The sequence below is a fragment of the Ceratotherium simum genome, chromosome 16 (assembly GCF_057802395.1).
Source record: "Ceratotherium simum simum isolate JZ-2026a chromosome 16, ASM5780239v1, whole genome shotgun sequence".
Taxonomy (NCBI): Eukaryota; Metazoa; Chordata; class Mammalia; order Perissodactyla; family Rhinocerotidae; genus Ceratotherium; species Ceratotherium simum.
In genome coordinates, this window is record NC_141915.1 from 18,917,076 (window position 1) to 18,936,367 (window position 19,292).

Below are 19,292 nucleotides of genomic sequence, written 5' to 3' on the forward strand. Positions count from 1 at the left end.
GTCAACAGCTCCGTCTCGGGGGGCCACGTATCGCCCAGGGGCCTCGGGGCTCCAGCTTCCAGGCGCTAGGCAGCCGAAGCCTGGCAACCAGATCTAGGAGCCCGGCTGGGGCGGGGAGGCCGGGCCAGGCGCTGAGCTAGAGGAACCTCGGCCCCAGCCCCAGGCTGCGCCCACATTCCTCCCTCGATCGCGGTCGCGGCCCTGCTGCCGAGATCGAGATCGGGCCCAGCCCAGCCCTGGGGCGTCTGGCTGCCACCCCCATCCCTGAAGAGACCACACTCTAGGCAGGCAGCCGATGTTTTTATTGGCGCTACTTCCCTGTTATCTGAGAAACTGGTCTGGTCCAGGCAGCTACCCTTTCCCCTAACCTGCTTTGGGGGAATGGCGTGGGGTGAGGGGCAACTTTCAGCAGGGATCCCCTCTGCAGTACACTGCGGGCCGATGAGCTCCCCCAGGGGAAGGGAGGCACTCACAAGTTGTGCAAATCCCTTCTTCAGGATATAGGAGTGGGGGTGGGCGGCAGCGCTCCCTCGGACCTCCTTGCCTCAGGCAATGCAGAGGCTAGGCCACTGGAATGGCCAGTCCAGGCAGGCCCGGACTTGCCCTGCTCCAACGCACTGAGCTGCTCTCCCACTGGGCACCAGAGACTTATTTTCTAACTGGGCTGGAGGAAGGGGCAGGTCTGGGTGGAGCCACAGCCACTTCCAGCCTTTTTCTGCCAAGGCTCTGGAGACCACCCTGTTTCCAAATGTTAGGTCTGGCTTCCAACTCTAGCCAGGCTGGACCCCAGCTACGACACTGACTTAAGAGGAGAAGGAGTGGGGAAGGAAAAGAGAGGTGTTGGGGGAATACGGTGGGTTGAGTTTTACATATCCAGGGCCAAAAGCAGAGCAGGGGCTTCACTGGTTCTTATATGCCCTTGATGACACAATCCAGGGGGCTGGTCGGGACAGTCATGCCTCAGGCACTTGCACTTTTCAGGAATGTTCAGAGAAGAAGCAATATCAGGGTGGTCTGGAGGTGTATCCAGGTGCCTCAGGGGGGGACTGGCTCATCTGTGACAGCTGGAGAGTACAGAAGAGAAACCCCTGTAGCCTCCCAGAGGGCAATGCCTCCAGCAAGCATCACCCACCTCTGCTCCCACTGCCACACTGGGCCCTGGACTCTGGACCCTGCCAGCCCAGAAACAGGGGTTCATACTAAACTGGACTTGGGGGCGGGCAGTGGAGAGCAGTGGAGGCAGGCCTTCAATGAGGCCTGAGAAGCACCCATCCTCGCCCACCCCAGCAGGAAGCTCAGTTTTACCCCACAGCTTCTGCTTTCATTTATTGGGGGCTGAAGATGCTTTTAGTGATTTGGGCTGTGACCACCCAGATGGGAGTGTGGGCAGGGGCCAGCCGGGTTAACCCTTGTGTAGGTGAGGTAGGAAAAGTTATAACTCACGACGAACAGCCAAGAGAGTGTTTCCATGGCAACATGAGACAGAGGTCACTGTGTAGGGGTGTGTCTCATCCAGCTGCACTGGCCGAGGGAGTCCAGCATCCTCATCCCTCCTTCCCAGTCGACCTCGCGCCCCTTTACCCCAAGAGTACACTTCACCTTCTGCCAAAGAGAATCCCAAGGAGGAAAATGGGAGGAGAACACAGCTTAGCAAGCAGCTACCCCCCTAAATTGCCCCAATTGGTTGCTGAGTTCAGCAGCCCAGAGCTTGATAACCCCCCATTGCCCATGGGCCTGCCCATACCCTATCTGCCCCCATAATGCCCACTATCACCTGCCCCAATGGCTACAGTGAAGGCATCCCCACAGGCCACCATCGCTATCTTGATGCCCTGGAGGCCTTGGACTTGACAAGGTGCCCGGCTGACCCGGCGAGCATTGGTTCCCAACTGCCCATGCTGATTGCTGCCGAAAGTGTAGCAGTCACCAGAAGCTGTAGGGGAGGAGAGAGGACAGGAAGGAAGGGGAGCCTCAACTGAGGTCCCAAGGAGGCCAGGAGAGTCCAGCTCTGCCTCCTGTGCCCAGGTCCCACTCACTAGTCACAGCAGCTGAATGAGCAGTGCCCAGGTCCACACTCAGCAGGGATTCCTGGTCCAGGGGTGCAGAACCTAGTGGTGTGAAGCTCAGGGCCTCCTCCACTTGCTGGTGGAGGGCAGGCTCCTCCCCCAGGGAGAGGTGGTCCAGGCCCAGCTTGTTGAACCTGAGGGCAGAGCCAGAAGCCAAGTTCAACTGACACAGTTTGTATAGACTGTTCTGCCCCCTTCTATCTGGGCAGGAGCTGGTGCAACAGGAGACAGATCCCACCCTGGGTTGAACCCACTACACCCTCAGCCCCCCTCAGTTCTGATCCCTGGTGGGAGGCAGGCAATGACAGATGCAGCATTAGCAGCCAGAGAGGGCGAGGGGGCAGGCTAGTCATCCTGGTGCACCTGCACCTATTACCTGTTGCTCCCACAGGCCAGGGCTCCGCCAGGCACAGTGAGGATCATGGAGGAGTCAATGCCACATACAACCCGCTGGGCTTCCTGTCCTAGGGGCATGGGCACCTGCTGGGGGCAGCTGTAGGACTCCCTGGTACCTAGTCCCAGCCGGCCTACAAGGAGAAACCGGGATGGGGCTAGTTTAAACTTGAGGGTTGGTGATGCCAGGATGAAAAGGACCCATGGAGAGGAGGTAACAGCACTAGTGAAGGCTGTTCCCTCAGCCTGAAATGCCCATCCTTGGCTCCTCTGCAGGTCAACATCCTACTTGTCCTTTACAGCCCGGTTCACATGCCACCTCTGTCTCCTCCAGGTGGAGTCCCTTGCCATTGCTTGGGCTGCCACACCTCAGAACTTGGCCTGGAGCCCCGATGCTGTCTGTCCTCTATCATGCTGGAGATGTGTCATCCCTTCCCCCACTAGCCCGAGTCCCCCAAGACGACAGGAACCCCATCTAAGTCATCTTTAGTTTCAATGCCCAGCCTGATGCCTGACCCAGAGAGGGCCACAATAAATATCGTTGGATGAATGAAATCGCCCTTATTATGTCATAAGCACCTGAAGGAAGCAACATCTTGTTCATCTTATCTCAGCACCAAGCACAGAGTGGGCACATAGTGGGTGTGCAATAACGGTTTGTTGAGTGAATAAATGAATGGGATTAGAGAGAAAAGAGGAAGGAGAGAATGGGCCATGGGGTGGAAGGTGTGTATGAAGGGGAACAAATCATGGCTGGCGGTGCTGTGAGATGGAGCCAGAGGCTGGAACAGGGCGAAGACCTTACCACCATCTCCACGGCCCCAGGCAAACAGTTCTCGCTCAGTAGACAGGGCCAGCACGTGAGAGGCCCCACAGGCCACCTGCACCATCTCATAGCCCAGTAGGGCCTCCACAATGGTGGGCTAGGGAGAAAGAGGAAGCAAGAGGAGACTGTGGGCACAGGGCCGGGACAAGCCGCCTGGCCTCAGTATTCCCCATAGGGACAAAGTTGGAGGCTGCAAATTCTCACACGGTGGCTGTCTCTTTAATTCCCCCTTACACACACTGCCACCGCTGAGGAAACCTGGTTTTTCTGTACTTCCCCTAACACTGCCCAGAATAGGTGCTAGAGGGACCTGTGGCTGCTGGGGATTCCTCTGGCTCCAACCCAGGTCTCAGCTCTCAGATGTGGGCTCCTTGCCATCTTCCCACTTCCTCCTCCCCACGGTACATGCAACACGCACCTGGCTGATGTCATTGAGGCTGCCGTGGCCTAGGCACCCATTGCTGCCGCTGCCAAAGGTCATGATGATGCCTCGGTCTGGGGAGGCGGGCAGTGAGGAAACGGAAGGGAAAGAGGTTAGGCTCTTTCTCCAGGCAGACCAGTCCAGCCTTGGGTCGGAGGAGCAAGAAAAAGTTAGTTGGATGCTAGCAAGAAAAGGTTAGTTGGAAGAATGGGATGGGGGGAGAAAAGGACAGGGGTTTCTCTTCCCAAGTGTCCAAGTGGACAAGTGACTTAGCTTCTGAGCCTTAGTTTCCAGATGTGTCAAATGGGGATAATATAACTACCTTCCCAGGCCTCTTGTGAAGGGTAAAGGAGATTGTTTAAGTAAAGCCCCTGGTGCTCAATAACTAGTAGAAAAAAGCATTATTAAGTGAGCCGTTTGCAAATGACAGGCAATGAGGGAGGTTGCCCTGGGGGACCTTCTCAGAGCCGGGTCCCCACAGGGTGGTCCTCTGACTGGGCTCACCGGTCAGGCAGGCCGTGAAGAGGTCCCCGCAGGCCACATGCTTGATGGTCACGCCTGACTGGCCCTCCAGGAAACGCGAGATGAACTGGGGTTGCTGCTGCTCCACCGCCCCCGGGAGGAGGGCACCCCCTCCGGTGCCTAGGGGCGGGGCCTGCGGGAGAGTCGGGGAGGGCATGGGCGGCGCCTGAGCGCCTCGCCTCCTTACTGGCGCCCCACACTCCAACCAGGCCCACCCCCAGCCTGCTCACCTCCCACAGGATGAGGCGCCCAGAGCGCGTGACACCAGCTTTCTGCGTGCGCCCGGCTGCCACCTGGACCACCTCTGTGTTGAGCATTGGCAGCCGCAGCGGGGCGCTGAGCCCACCACCCCACGCGTACACCGACGACAGCGGCGGCGGAATGGCCGGCCGTGCAGGTCCCCGGGGGACGCCTGCGAGGACAGCTCATCAGGCCTGTTAAACTGGTGGGAATGGCGTGGCTTCCACGGGGACCCAGCGGTCGGCCCGACTTACCCCTGCAGCGGGCACTGGTGGTCCTGCTCCCTGTGCTGCCTGGAACCATGGGTGGTCCGGTGGCCAGGGACTTCTCTGCCCTGCGGGATAGATGAGGACCTCAGGACATGAACCCTCCCTAGCATTACCACATGCAGAAATGGAGAACTTGCCCTGAGCGTCCCTTTGCCCCAGGCTGTGCTCCCACTGGGAGCCCTCCCTGTGCCCCCCTCCAGCACCCCTCCTCCCGCCAAGGGCCCCCTCCCCCATTCCCTGCACAGGCCTCCGCATGCGGATGCTGCCCAAGTCCGTGTGGAGGTTGAGGAGGGCACGGATGCAGAGGGGCTGTGCCATGATGTGGCTGAGCGGTGGCCGATGTGCGGGCTCCAGGCTGAGCAGACTCAAGACAAGCTGGCGCAGCTCAGGGCTGTACCGGTCAGAGATGGGTGCAAAGGTGCCGCTCATGATCTTCAGTACCAGTGCTGGCAGGTTCTGTGAAGGCACCAAGCTGTGGGGCTGGCCAGAGCCTTAGGCCAGGCTTTTAGGTGGCAGGACCTCCAGCTCCAGCCCCTGGTCTCATGGGGTGGTCAGAGCCCTGCACTCTGGAGCCTTGAGTCTGCAAAGGGGACTCCAAGGGTGATAGGGGAGCTGAACCCTGCTTTTGAGAACCTCTGGTAGGGGAGCTGCAGCTATGTCCTCAGAAACCCCAGGTTGGGGCCGGCCCTGTGGCTTAGCAGTTAAGTGCGCGCGCTCCGCTGCTGGCGGCCCACATTCGGATCCTGGGCGCACACCAACACTCTGCTTCTCCGGCCATGCTGAGGCCGCGTCCCACATACAGCAACTAGAAGGATGGGCAACTATGACATACAACTATCTACTAGGGCTTTGGGGAAAAAAAAAGAGGAGGATTGGCAATAGATGTTAGCTCAGAGCCGGTCTTCCTCAGCAAAAAGAGGAGGGTTAGCACGGATGTTAGCTCAGGGCTGATCTTCCTCACAAAAAAAAAAAAAAAAAAAGAAACCCCAGGTTGTTGTGAAAACTTAAGTCTTGCCCTTAGGAGGGTCCCTAATCTGACGGGAGAGACCTGCCCTCGGGAGCTCTCAGTTTAATGGAGGGACCCAAGCCCCTCTCAGGAACCCACAGTCTGAGGGAAGCCATAGCCCTGCCCTGCGGGGTAATCCACCAATCTGATGAGAGAGACATGACTCATCGGCAAGACAAGACCACAGGAGTGGCTGGAGCTGAGGACTTCAGGGGGGGAGACAGAGATTTCCCAGTTGTCCCCTTGGGGATGCTTACTCACCGCAGCCTCGAAGGCCCTCTTGAGGCTGGCCAACTCATAGAGGACGCAGCCCAGGGCCCAGATGTCACTCTTCTGGTTGTAGGGCTTGCCCTCACACAGTTCAGGGGAGATGTAGCACGGAGTACCCACCACCTGCAGGAGAGAAGCTGATATTACAGCCCTTAGGGAGGGAAGACCAAGTGTTCTGCCCATAGGCGCCCTTGGAGACAGCTTCTCCCCAAAGCAGGCAAAAGTGCTTCCTCCTGCAGGATCACCCAGCCAGGGGCTAAGGGGCCAAGGTCTTGGGGGGTGAGGGTGGAGACATAGGGATGTACGGTGGGCCTTGGCCCTCAAAACCCCCAGCACCCTTGAGGTCCCCTCTATGCCCAGGAACCGTGTAGGCCTTGCTCTTGCTGCTAAGGATCTTGGAGATGCCAAAGTCGCCGATCTTGACGACCATGCGGTGTTTGTCAAGAAGGATGTTTTGGGTCTTGAGGTCCCGGTGCAGGATGAGGTGAGTGTGCACGTGATGCAGTGCGAGCAGGATCTGCACAAAGAAGTGCAGGATGGTCTCCTCCTCCAGCAGGGAGTTACAGCGCTTTTGGATGAACTCAGCCAGGGTGCCACCTGTAGCCACAAGGGACTTGTCAAGACCCAAGCTTTTCCACGGCTGATACTCTGCTCTTGTGAAAGTAAAGTCCCAGACGGGGCAAGGGCCTGCCAGCGTCACACAACTGGGGTCAGAACTCTATACCTCTGACCCTCAGCCAAGCCCATTCCTAGGAGGGAAGCCAGCGGATCTGTGTCTGCCTATCCCAGAGGTGGGGGGCCTTGGAGCGAGGCCAGTGCAAGGAGGCTGGCCCACCTGGAGCGTATTCCATGGCGATCATGAGGGCCTTGTCCTCTAGGAAGTTCTCATAGTACTCGATGACATTGGGGTGGTTGAGCAGCTTGAGGACCTGGCACTCATTTTGAGCTGCCTGCCGCTCTTCCTTGGTCATCTGCTCCACTGGGATCTGCTTGATGATCACCAGCTTCTGGTCAGCCTTGCGCAGGCACAGGTGCACAATCCTGAGAACACAGAGTACGGGAGTAGCTGCCAGCTGAGCTTCCAGCCACACATCAGGCAGGGCAGACCTGGTGACTGGATGTTCCTGAGGGGAGGGGAATGGGCACCCAGACTAAGAGGTCATCTGAGTTTAGGAATGGGGAGAACTGACTGCAAACTCTGTGTGAGACCTAAGCAAGTCATTTAACTTATGTGACTCAGTTTCACCACAGGCACAATGAAGTAAAGTTAGTTTTGATCTCTCTAGGTTCCCACAGACTCTGGAGTTCTGCCTGAGTTCAAATCCTGGCTCCTCCTCTTATTAGTTACCTGGACTTGGATCCTGTGACATCATCATCTGGAAAATAGAATCAACCTCACAGGGTTGTTGAGAGGATCAAATGAGAAAATGCTTGGAAGACACTTAGCACAGTGCCTGGTACATCAAAAATGCTCAATGAGTGGAAACCATTCATATTATTATTTTCTTCCAACTCTGTGGTCAGTATCCGTAAAAGCAGGGTTCTTGTTCTTTCTTGCTCACCTCTGTATCCCCAGGGCACAGCCTCCTGCATACCCCAGCACATAACCGGAGCTCAGTAAGTATCTGCTGAATGAATGAATGGACTATAAGATGGTCATCTAAGTATCAAATTTGTGTCTCCAGCTCAGACCTCTCCTCTGAGCCCCAGAGGTACATATCCAACTACTTGCTTTGCATCTCTATCTGAATGGCTTGTGAGCATCCTAAATTTTAACAAATTCAAAATAAAATTCGTGGTTTCTGCCGCCACAACCTTTCCTTCCTCAGTCTCTTCCATCTCAGTAAATGACGCCACCATCCCCCAGTTATTACAGTCAGACACCTGAAAATCATGCCAGAATCTTTCCTCCATCTCACACTAAATATCAGTAAATCCTGTTTCTACCTCCAAAATATCATGAACCCATCCATTTCTCTCTGTGATGTCTGCTATAACCCTTGGCCAAATAATAATTTCTTGCCTAAAATACTACCCTAGCCTTCAAAATAGTCCCTTTCACTCTTGTTACCCTCAAATCTAAATTCCACACAGCAGCCGGAGTGATTTTTTTTGTGCGTGTGAGGAAGATCAGCCCTGTGCTAACATCTGCCAATCCTCCTTTTTTTTTTTTTTTTTTTTTTGCTGAGGAAGACTGGCCCTGGGCTAACATCCGTGCCCATCTTCCTCCACTTTATATGAGACACTGCCACAGCATGGCTTGCCAAGCGGTGTGTCAGTGTGCACCAGGATCTGAGCCAGTAAACCCTGGGCCGCCACAGTGGAGCGCGCGCGCTTAACCGCTTGCACCACCGGGCTGGCCCCCAGAGTGATAGTTTAAAAATGCAAATCATAAAAAGACTTCCTCTGCTTAAACCTCTTCCCTTTACACTGCAAATAAATTCAATCCCTTTACCTGAGCTTACGAGGCCATAATCTGGTCCCTGCCCTCCGTGACCATCACATTTTATACCCTTCTTTACCTTCCCCACTACATTCCAACTACATTAGTCTGACAGTTCCTTGAATACTCTGAATTCTTTCTCACGCACGCGGTGAGGACCTTCGCATATGCTGTTTCCTCTGCCTGAAAAGCTCTGCTTTCACCTTCCGATTGCTGGTCCTCATTCTTCAAGTCTTGGCTTTAAACTTCACCTCTCAGAGGAACTTTCCTTGACCACCCCAAATAAGTGCTCCCTGGTGTTGTATAACTGCTTTAGCAATGTCTTGATTGTTGTACAATTTTCCTACAGTCTGTAAGCTCCGAAAGAGGAAAGACCTCGCCTGTTTTGGTCTTAACTGTACACCCAGCGCCGAGAGCCTGACATATATAGTTGGGCTCAGTATTTGTTGAATGAATGAGTCAGGAATCCAAGAACACAACTCTGTGGGGGTGCAAAGGCCAGCCGGGGGCGTGACCTCCTTAGAGGCCGAGTCTCCCAGCTAGGACTGGGACCGGAAACCTGGGCGGGGCTTCCCAGAATGAGCACGCACGCCTCGGGGCGGGGCTCACCGGGCATTGATTTCGCGGTCAGAGTTGGGCCTTATTCTCCCTCTCCCCAAGCAATTTCCTCCCCCAGAGCCCTGGCTCACCCGAAGGCACCTCTCCCCACCACTCGGATCCGCTCGTACTTCTCCATCTTATTTCTCAGAGTCACATTTCCGGAACCCCAGCCCCAGGCGCGGCGCGTGCGCGGACCCGCCCGCCGTGGAGCCACGCCCCATACGCTGCATGATAATTGCGGGGCGGAGCAAGTGGAGCTAGGTGTTGGTTCAGCCTCGCCCCTCTTTGTTGATTTGTACCTTCTCTGCATCCTCTAGCCGCAGTCTCTTTTCCAGGGTCCAAGGAATGGGGCGATATGCCATTTCTTTGCGCGCTCCGCAATGGCCGGCACCGTACCAGCCAGTTTCCACACACGTGGCCGCATCTGGCCCTCGCAAAGCTTCCTTAGACCGGATGGGTGTCCCACGCAGGCGAGTGAGGGTGGGAAGCGAGGACCGACCTCTCTCTGCCCCCCTCTTTGCCCACTAGTGACACTGTTTCGGAAGAAGGAGCAGATTCTCATTGGCACGCAAACGGTAAACACTACCAAAACTGAACCTAGAGCGTCATTGCTCTCGGTCTGTGGGTCAGGGAGCAGGGTGAGTTTCGTGTTTGCCTAGGGAGGGACCGGGGAAACCCCTAGCTGTGCAAGTTGATTCACCTAGGGAGGACGTGACACGGTCTCCAGGCTGTCCCGACTAGTGAGCACCGCGCTCATCCACACCCTCAACCCCCCCATGCACACACACAACGCTGCCGCAGGATAATCTGCCTTCAACGCCCAACTAGGGCGAACCTCCTTGGGGGAAGATGGGAGGGAAGTGGACCACTATCTGAGGGCTAGGGAGAGGAGGACAGACAGCCTTTTGGCTGATATACGGGTTCAAGGCTTCTGCCCAGAGGCAGGAGGCTGGTTAGTATGATTGTCTAGGATCTTGACCGGAAGTGAGTTTAATTCCAGGTGTCTCCCTGGCGCCTCTTGCTCTTCACGAGCTCTATAAAAGCTCAGGTAAGGAGCAGAAGGATGATGATTAGCTAAGGGATAGCGTCCCTATTTCGGAATGGGTGAGGAATGTGAGGAAAGAGGTGTTTATCTTCTGCTCCCACCCCGCCTCTCGAAAGGGTGCCCAAACCTGCCCATGTGGAGTGACCACTGGAATGGCCCCATGAGGGCCTCTCGGTCGCTGGCTCAGGCTGGTGTTGGCTGGTGGACAAAACTGCCCCGTGAGCAAAGGGGAGAAAGGCAGAGGGGGAAAGCCGCTCACCCGGGACACTCGTGCTCTCACCTAGAAACCGATCGGGACTTGGTTGACCCAGGAGCCCCACAGGGGTTAATGTGTAACCTTGGAGCCATCAGGGAAGGCAGAGCAAACACCCAAACCGCTTGGCCCCTGGGTCTCTGGCGCCTCAGGCTCCTGCCTTTTCCTCCCTCTCGCAGCACCTCCTACTGCCCCGCCCCCATCTACTCACTTCCTCTCCTTTACCACCCTCCTCCGGTGCCCCCTCGCCCCGGTTCTCAAATGCTCTTCCGTTCGCCGAAGTCGGGCTAACTCTCCCCCAGAAGCAACCACCTCATTCCTTTGGAGGCGGAAGGGGATCTGGCGCCACAGTGAGGACAGGCTGACACCTAGTGGCCACGACCTGTAACTGCTCCAGGCCGCTCGCCTCGAAGAGTTGAGGGTCACCCCAGCAGCCTGGTCAAATCGGCAGGCTTCCCCTCCCCAGCCTCCGGGGAGCCGGGAGAGGAGAGCTGGGACTGTCTGTGGGAGGACTGTGACAGCCGGTCGGCCCCAGAGGCCCAAGAGCGGGCTGGGAGGAGGGATGGCGATGGGTTAGTCAACAATTTCTAGGCACCGACTCGGTGCGGGACGCGGGAGAGGCAGGTAAACATGTCTACCTCTGGCCTGAGGAACCTAGTGATCCAGCGGAAGAACAGGGCCTGGGCAGAGGTCATTGTTCGAGGCGGGGGTAAGACCGGTCTCCAGGACCAGGGTTACAGGACGTGAGTGACAGGAACCGCCCAGCTCTGCCCAGAAGGGTGTTGAGGGCGGAGAGAGTGTTCTCTCAGTACCCGCCCAGGCGAGGGAGCCGGTGGCCGCGGGGAAAGTGGGGACGCGAGTTAATGAGGCCACGCGAGGGAGGCGGGACTCCGTCAGCAGTCGGGAGGCGCCTGGCGCCCCCAGAACAGCCCTTTTTCGCCCCTAGTCCGCGGGAGCCAGGCGGGAGGCCCCCGGAAAAGGGGCTCGCGCCCTCGGTGCTGCGGAGGCGCCGGAGGGGCGGGGGCAGGCGGGCGGGGCGGGGCGGGGCGGGGGCGCGAGCGGCTGGAGGCGGGGGCAGAGAGCCGCGCGAGAAGCGAGGAGGAGCGAAGGGGCCTAGAGAGCTCCGCGAAAACTGTGTGAGGCCGGCGGCCGGCGGAAGAGGGGTCCGAGGTGGACTGGCCCGAGAGGGAGCCACGTTCCCTGAACAGCCCGAAGAGGCCGCCTAGAGGGCGGACAGACAGACGGCAGGGAGGGCCAGCATGCCCCCATTGCTGCACCCAGCCCTGCCGCTGCTCCTGGGCGCCACGCTGACCTTCCGGGCGCTTCGGCGCGCACTCTGTCGCTTGCCCCTGCCTGCGCACGTGCGCGCCGACCCCCTGCGCACCTGGCGCTGGCACAACCTGCTAGTCTCCTTCGCGCATTCCATTGTGTCAGGGATCTGGGCGCTGCTGTGGTGAGTGAAGGGCTGGGGAGTGAAGGTGGCTAGGGGATCCCGCGTTACTCTCCCCATCACTCAACGGGCTGAGGCCACGCAGTCTCACCTGATTCCCCGTTTGGAATGCTGTCCAACCAGGAGCGGCAGCGGCCCCAGGGGAGGGGGATCTCACCTGGGAAACGGGAGACACCTGGGTTTCAGCCAAGCCCCTCCTCGCTCCCGTTAGCCAAAAGCGCGATCTCAGCCTCCCCAGGGACTGGCAAGGGTAATGGAGTTGAGGGTCTTTGAGGATGCCGAGATGAGAGCCTGCCTTCTTCCCTCCCTTCAGTGTATGGCAAGCCCCTGAGATGCTTGTGGAAATTGAGACCGCATGGTCGCTTTCTGGCTATCTGCTCGTTTGCTTCTCCGCAGGTAGGTCTTGCCCAGGAAGCATTAAGTAAGTGGGGGTACAGGGAGAAACTTCCTGTTCAGTCCCCTTCATGAGCTCTTCCCCCATCCCTCCGCTAGGCTATTTCATCCACGACACGGTGGACATCGTGGTTAGTCGTCAAGCTCGAGCTTCTTGGGAATACCTCGTCCATCATGTCATGGTGAGAAGCAGGGGGTGTGGTATAGGCCCTGTGCTGGCAGCGGTGCTTCTGAGCCTGGGAAGTCAAGACCGTCTTTTCTTAACCCCATTCCCACCTTGTGTCCTACATCTTATGCTAGGACGCTGAGGGTTGGCACCGTCTCTGTGCCCCTGGCTCACCATTTGAGGCCAGCGATCCATGGCCTGATCTAGTACTTCCTTAAACAGACTGAAACTCCACCAAGAGTCAGAATCTGTGGGCAGGGATCAAAACGTACTCATGTTGAATCCACTGTAAACTCTAGTATTCCAGAAGTAAATAGGGAAGGATTTTCCAGCCCTCGATCTGGGAGCCTTGACACTCCCACCAACTTCCAGGAAAGCCTTGGTGTCCGGGTTCCCTAACCCATTCTCTCCCTTGCTTTCCAGGCTATGGCTGCCTTCTTTTCAGGCATCTTTTGGCGCAGTTTTGTCGGTGGGGGTGTCCTAACACTGCTAGTGGAGGTCAGCAACATTTTCCTCACCATCCGCATGATGATGAAGATCAACAATGCCCAGGATCTCCTCCTCTACCGAGTCAACAAGTATGTCAACTTGGTCATGTACTTTCTCTTCCGCCTGGCCCCTCAAGCCTACCTCACCCATTTCTTCCTGCGTTATGTGGGCCAGAGGACCCTGGGCACCTTTCTGCTGGGTGTCCTGCTCATGCTGGATGTCATGATCCTCATCTACTTTTCCCGCCTCCTCCGCTCGGACTTCTGCCCTGAGCGTGTCCCCCGCTGCCGGCAACACAAAGACAAGTTCTTGACTGAGTGAGAGGCACAGAGCCTGGGACTCACAGCAAGGACAGCAAACACAACCAGGAACAGCCTCACAGAACTAGAGGAGACTTTGCCCCAGGTCTGGGGCATCCTCTGGGGCTACCCTCGCCAGGTTTTGAGCTTGCGTCCACTATTGAAAACACCAATGAAAGCACTCCTCTCAAGTCCTTGTCCTTTCTTGGGCAAGGGGTGAGGGAAGCAGACCGACCGGTTGGACATGGTAGATGGGTGTGGGGACAAGGTGCCAACCACACTGACCTGAAATGAATGCTAATGAAAACTCTGGGTGTTTTGTTTCATACAAAGCCTCTTCCAGGGATAGAGGAAGGGGCTCTTTTTTTTTCTTTGTGAGGGAGATCAGCCCTGAGCTAACATCCATGCTAATCCTCTTTTTTGCTGAGGAAAACTGGCTCTGAGCTAACATCTATTGCCAATCCTTTTTTTTTTCCTTCCCCAAAGCCCCAGTAGATAGTTGTATGTCATAGTTGCACATCCTTCTAGTTCCTCTATGTGGGACGCAGCCTCAGCATGGCCAGAGAAGCGGTGCGTCAGTGCGCATCCGGGATCTGAACCCGGGCTGCCAGTCGCGGCTCTTGTAATGTTTTCTTGCTTGTTCTCTTACCCCTATGAAGGAGACAAGGTGTGGTTGTCCTAGGACAACTAACCCTAGTCTGGGTCACAAATATCTCTGCTACCTGAGCTCCCACCACCAGGATTCTAACAAGTCTGGTGAAGTGACAGGGTCAAGTGTTTCTACACAGTAAGTAGACCAAGAGCCTTACCCGAGCCCTGTTGCTTAGGTGTGTATGTATCTCAGTATGGCCTCCCCCCAGCCCAACCAGAAACTGACAAAGAAGCATATAGTGAAAAAACTTGTATTTAGAATTAGCCAGCTGGACTCAGTTTAGATGATTCCAATCTGAAAAACAAAAGGGAGCTTTGTTACTGGGAGCTGAAACGGGAAGATTAAGCTGGAATGTCATGGTTAAAAAGCAAAATGAGGGCACATGGTGAGGGTAGGGCCTGACAGGGGTACAGTCAGTCAGTCAAGACTAATCAACAAAAGTCAGGCTTTGGTCGCTAACAAAACATCACTTGCACCCCAGGGGTAGGTGTTAAGGAGTCTGTACGAAAGGAAGCTTACTTTGTTGGCAACATCCAAAGCATCATAGTCAGGAGCCAGTCGAACATATGCCTTCTTCTCTCCATCAGGCCTAGGGTGGAGAAGGAAGCCTTAGTCCCTGCTGCCCTTGCCCCCATACACCCCTGCCTCCCCCAGTCTTTCACGCATCAGTGGTTCCTTTGCTCATGTCATTCTTTTCCAAATAGTGATTTTTCCATCATTTGCGCAGAGGCGGGCTAAGGAAGCCACTAAGCCAGAAATGAACCCAATTCTCTTTTATAGGAAACACCAGGTATTCTGATGTAAAATTGTATGTCACTCTAGAGGTAGCATCAAGGAAATGAGCACCAAACCCACAAATTAAATCCTGGAGGCAGGACAGCCCAGAAGTCCACACTCCATACAAAGAACTGGAATTACAGCAGGGGCTGCTCATTTCTCAAGGCTAGCACACTCTGAAACCTCCTTCTGACCCCAAAAGCAACATCAAGAAATTTCATACCATTCAAGTTTGATTCCCAATTCCTTACTGAAGCTCAGGCCTCCTCTCCATCCCATGGGGCCCCACTTACCTAATCAGGGTGTTGACCTTGGCCACGTCAATGTCATAGAGCTTCTTTACAGCCTGTTTGATCTGGTGTTTGTTGGCCTTGACATCCACAATGAACACAAGTGTGTTGTTGTCTTCTATCTTCTTCATGGCTGATTCCGTGGTCAGGGGGAACTTGATGATGGCATAATGGTCAAGCCTAGGGGAGAGGCAAAACAGGGTCACCTGCCCAGGGCCCAGCAGAAGCAAGGATGGGCCCTCTTTTGGAGCCCTGGTGCATCAGACAATGAGGTAGCAATCATTTTTGTCAGACTTTGGTCGCTGAACAGTGTCATCATCTGCACCCTGAAACCTAGGGACCTGGAGGCCAAACCCTTGTGCATCCTTTCATTTGAAAGGCTTTCATCCTTTAAGTGATTCAAGAATCATCTCTGAGTTCCAAACTCCTTCATTCTTTATTTGACCTCAACGTTTCTGAAGAGCAAATTTATGGACGAAATTTGAGACATGAGAGGTTAAACAACCCAAAAGGACAAAGCTAGACTAGGGAGTCCTGAAACCCAGACTAGGATTCCAAAGAATGTTGGTGCTTCACTATGGGGTTGAATAGACCGTTTCTGTCCCCTTTGGTTACTGAAAACCTGCTTGAGAGCTGGCCATCAAATCTTTTTTTTTTTGAGTAAGATTGGCCCTGCACTAACATTTGTTGCCAATCTTCCTCTTTTTTCTCCCCAAAGCCTCAGTACGTAGTTGTGTATCCTAGTTGCAGAATTGTAGCTCTTCTATGTGGGACACTGCCACGGCATGGCTTGATGAGCAGTGAGTAGGTCTGCGCCCAGGATCTGAACCGGTGAACCGTGGGCCGTCGAATTGAACGCATAAACTTAATGGCTGTGCCACCGGGTGGCCATCAATTCTTGAGAGCAACTTTTTATTTACATCTCAGGAAAACTCACAGTGGCTTGAACACACCTACAACATTCCCCCTGAAATTCAGAGAAGGCTCTATTCACCTGAACGCTACCTTCCTGTTTTGAAGCTAAAGGTCAGGTCTCAACCTCTCATCACATTAAATTCTGGGTCGAAATGGGAGTAAAAAGTCTGTCAAGTGTTTTCCTCCATGGACACAACCCACTCTCCTGCCTTTTTCTTAGGAAGCACAGTGGGAGGACCAGAAACCCATTGGTGGCAACCACTACCATGGCTCTACTCTTATCTGTGGTCCCTAATGTCAGCTATTATCAGTAGCAGGACACCAACATACTCAAGTACCCTAACCTTCTGCCCATTTCCCTCTAACTGTTCCTCAAGTGTAAACATTTGGGAGAGTGAATGAAAAGCTTCCATACACTGTTGCAGGCCCTCACTGTCCACTACAGATGAATGAATCTCCTTATCAATCTAGAATCATCCCACATCCTGACCCTCAAGGACTATTCCCTACAGCAATAGGTGCAACGAGGAACCAACTAAACCTGAATTCCAAAACAAAGAACATTTCTCTAAGCTCTACTGTACACTCCCAAGAAAGTGGACTTTAAAACCCTGGGCACATATGAAACAATAGTTAACCTAACAATTAATGAACCTTGACAGTGACTCTGGGTTGTTTTAAAATGTCTCCTCTTGTTAAGTAGGGTATTAATGATCTCCTCACACTATTGAAGAAACACACTAGGCACCAACATGTTTTTGAGAAACCACGCTCTAACTTCCGTAACTTTTCAAATTACCAATGGAGAATACCCAAACATCTTTTCATGGGTACGGGGCATACTGACTTGTTTCTCCTAGGGGCGCTCTTCCGAGGATATTTGGGTTGCCTTCGGAGCCGCAGTGTCTTGGGGCGTCGGAAGGTGGGTGATGTGCGGATCTTCTTTTTTTTGTGGCTGTGGACGCCTTTTAGCACTGCTTTCTTGGCCTTCAAAGCCTTTGCTTTGGCTTCGGCTTTGGGAGGGGCAGGGGCTGAGAGAAAAAACAGAAAAGGGTATGAGATTCAGAAATCGATCACTTCCGGCCTCAAGACGGGTAGTGGACGCCCGAGACCACACGTGCATCAGCGGTTCCTTTGACGACATCAGAAGTTTCAGGTGGTTAAGTTTTTTTCCATCATATGCACGATACTGGGACCAACTTGGAGTAACTCCAGGGACACGAGAGAAACAAAAACTAGCAACGATCCAATGCTTGATACTTGCCAGGATGCGTGCTAATAGTTTTATCTTACTTTTTTTAAATAATTTTATTTATTTATTTCTTTTTCCCCAAAGCCCCAGTAGATAGTTGTATGTCATAGCTGCACATCCTTCTAGTTGCTGTATGTGGGACTCGGCCTCAGCATGGCCGGAGAAGCGGTGCGGCAGTGCGCGCCCGGGGTTCCGGGCCGGCAGCAGCGGAGCGCGCGCACTTAACCGCTAAGCCACGGGCCGACCCCGTGCTAGTAGTTTTATACATACCATCGCACAACCACCCTGGGAGGATATACAGCCCCGTGGGACAAGCGAAAAAAAAAAGAAAAATAAGTTGAGGGCACTGATTCCTTACAAGTCTGGAGACATGGAGCTCCGGCCTGTGGATGCGTGTAGCTCCCCAGGGCCGATCAGCTGGCTGTCCCTGGCAGGGGGTGCCGGCCGGGCTTGCCTCCCCAGCCCCCTTCACGGGAGCCCACCCCATGCGGCTGGACCCACGCGCGCCGCAGCGCGGCCGAAAAGCAAGGAGCAGCTCCGGAGCAGACACCCAAGCCTTAGCCCAGCCACCGTCCTCCCAGTTCGTTCACTCTCCGGGGATGCCAGGCCAGCCAGCCGGAGCCCCCTAGCCCCAGCACACACCTTCCTTCTTCACTTTCGGCGCCATCTTCATGAAAAGGGTTTCTGAGACCCGGTCCCACGGGCTTATAGAGCCAAGTCTCACCGAAGACTCGCGATGCTTTTTAGTTAAAGCTGATTGGATACTTTGCAGCGCGGCGCCCGCCGGGAATGGTAGTTAGGTTTAATTTCCTCGCGAGAGGTTCCAAGGGGGCACCACCCCTCCGCTCGTGAGACGCTCAAGCTTCTTGGGGGTTGTAGTCTGTTAGAGACGCATGTCTATATGCTGCGGCTGGCCGGCGCATGGGTGAAGCTGGCTGCAGCTCTTGCCTGGTCCTGAGCGCTTCCGGTTCTGAGCAACTTCAGGGAAGAGGATTGAAGTTCCAGGAGACAATAACACTGCAAACTGGAATGAATATAGTTAGATTGACCCAGGGAAAGTGAAGCAAAATTCTAGAACGTCAGAACAGAATTTGTCCGGTCCAACTCCCTCAGACAACATCTGTGGAAACTGAGGTCCAGAGAGGGGACGTGACTTGGCAATAACAGTGATTTGGTGGCAGAAAAAGTTGAGTCAGGCAGAGGGGAGGAGGTAGGAGGCGGCCACATCTGTCCCTGTGACAGATTGTCCTGCTTTTTCCCGATAATACTCTGGAAGAAACTCTGTCAATATGTCAAACACCCAGCGCACAGATTTCTCCAGGATTCGCTAGTTCTTCTTGTGAATAATTTCATTCACAGTCCTCTCCCTTTAGTCTTCCCTTCCCTGCCCTAGTCGTCTTTGCATCCTCAGATTCAGTTCCTGACACAGAGCAAGGTTTAGTAACGCTGAGGTTTGTCAGTTTTGCTTCTCTGAGGGTCTCTGCCTACCCCACCTCCACACCGCCCTTTCTGGTTTTTCCCTCCCCTCTTGGAACCAGATTTCCCCTTTGAAGGTGAGATTTGTTGTGTGCTACCGTCTCTTCTATCCTGCAAAACTGCAAAAAAGAAAAGTTGTCTTGGGGGGGTAGAGAATTGCAATGGGGTCAAAGCGAAGAAAGCCTATACCAAGAGGGGAGTCCCCATGTCCCGGAGTGGTGACCTTCCCAAAGGGCTGAGTTCCCCGGTCCACTTAGCCCTCCTTTATTCTCCATCCAGGGAGGCAGCTTGGTCTTCCGCCTCCCACCCCTCGATCTACAAGGCAGCCTTGGAGGAAAAGATGCCAAACCTCGGACGTCTCTCTCCTTGGTGGGCACCCGGTTCCGACCTTGGCATCCCCTCTATGTTCCCCTCTCATCCTCTCAGGGCAGAAGGGCGAGCAGGGGCAGACTCTATGAGTCATGTCCCGGGCCTGGAGTTGAAGAGGGAAGCGCCGCCTCTCCTAAGGCCCCTTCTCTCCCCCTTTCCCCTCCCTCTGGTTCCTGGCGCAGCCAGATGCTGCGCAGCAGTCACCGATTCCCCATCACCAATTCATCTGGGTAAGGGTCCCCGTGGAGGCGCAGCCCGGCACAGAGGTGCAGGGGAGAGCGACCTGGGGGATCCTGATCTGGGCAGGTTCCAGCCTGGGTGGGGGCAGTCCTGGTGCCCGGTGAGGCGTCTGGTGGGGGAGCCTGAGCTGGGAGAGTGCAGGGAGGGAGAGGAGGGGGATGCCGGAGCGG

General features: G+C 55.0%; 3 protein-coding genes and 4 non-coding genes across 13 annotated transcripts; 1 reads left to right on the top strand and 6 right to left on the bottom strand.

The window, feature by feature from the left end:
- Positions 1-285: 285 nt before the first annotated feature.
- NEK8 (NIMA related kinase 8) lies at positions 286-10,494 on the bottom strand. 7 transcript variants are annotated; one of them, XM_087440726.1, is made up of 16 exons: positions 9,146-9,266; positions 7,576-7,641; positions 6,849-7,054; positions 6,378-6,610; positions 6,005-6,136; positions 4,985-5,193; positions 4,723-4,802; positions 4,459-4,640; positions 4,211-4,361; positions 3,704-3,780; positions 3,265-3,382; positions 2,443-2,593; positions 2,037-2,200; positions 1,775-1,933; positions 1,444-1,602; positions 286-1,064 (listed from the first exon to the last, which is right to left on the bottom strand). In XM_087440726.1, the coding sequence occupies exons 1-16, from the start codon at positions 9,190-9,192 to the stop codon at positions 1,036-1,038; spliced, it is 2,163 nt and encodes a 720-aa protein (XP_087296852.1). In that variant the 5' UTR covers positions 9,193-9,266; the 3' UTR covers positions 286-1,035. The 7 variants fall into 7 exon arrangements, with proteins under 7 accessions (XP_087296852.1, XP_087296850.1, XP_087296848.1 ...); XM_087440724.1 differs by lacking the exons at positions 7,576-7,641; positions 9,146-9,266 and adding exons at positions 9,356-9,589; positions 10,382-10,494 and having other exon boundaries at positions 3,704-3,851; positions 4,459-4,802; XM_087440722.1 differs by having other exon boundaries at positions 3,704-3,851; positions 4,459-4,802; positions 7,576-7,638; positions 9,146-9,269.
- A 936-nt stretch (positions 10,495-11,430) lies between these two features.
- TLCD1 (TLC domain containing 1) lies at positions 11,431-13,342 on the top strand. Its single transcript, XM_087440732.1, has 4 exons — positions 11,431-11,807; positions 12,118-12,200; positions 12,297-12,379; positions 12,787-13,342. Exons 1-4 carry the CDS (start codon positions 11,614-11,616, stop codon positions 13,171-13,173), a joined length of 747 nt encoding a protein of 248 aa, XP_087296858.1. The 5' UTR covers positions 11,431-11,613; the 3' UTR covers positions 13,174-13,342.
- A 695-nt stretch (positions 13,343-14,037) lies between these two features.
- Positions 14,038-18,024, bottom strand: RPL23A (ribosomal protein L23a). The gene is made up of 5 exons (XM_014789784.2): positions 17,680-18,024; positions 16,633-16,816; positions 14,874-15,050; positions 14,323-14,392; positions 14,038-14,097 (listed from the first exon to the last, which is right to left on the bottom strand). Exons 1-5 carry the CDS (start codon positions 17,708-17,710, stop codon positions 14,083-14,085), a joined length of 477 nt encoding a protein of 158 aa, XP_014645270.2. The 5' UTR covers positions 17,711-18,024; the 3' UTR covers positions 14,038-14,082.
- LOC147914937 (small nucleolar RNA Z17) lies at positions 14,210-14,280 on the bottom strand. Its single transcript, XR_015554806.1, has one exon. It is a non-coding gene; the product is annotated as a small nucleolar RNA Z17 (small nucleolar RNA).
- Positions 14,464-14,528, bottom strand: LOC147914938 (small nucleolar RNA SNORD42). The gene has a single exon (XR_015554862.1). It is a non-coding gene; the product is annotated as a small nucleolar RNA SNORD42 (small nucleolar RNA).
- LOC147914939 (small nucleolar RNA Z17) lies at positions 15,125-15,196 on the bottom strand. Its single transcript, XR_015554804.1, has one exon. It is a non-coding gene; the product is annotated as a small nucleolar RNA Z17 (small nucleolar RNA).
- On the bottom strand, positions 16,903-16,970 carry LOC147914940 (small nucleolar RNA SNORD42). The gene has a single exon (XR_015554861.1). It is a non-coding gene; the product is annotated as a small nucleolar RNA SNORD42 (small nucleolar RNA).
- Positions 18,025-19,292: the final 1,268 nt, after the last annotated feature.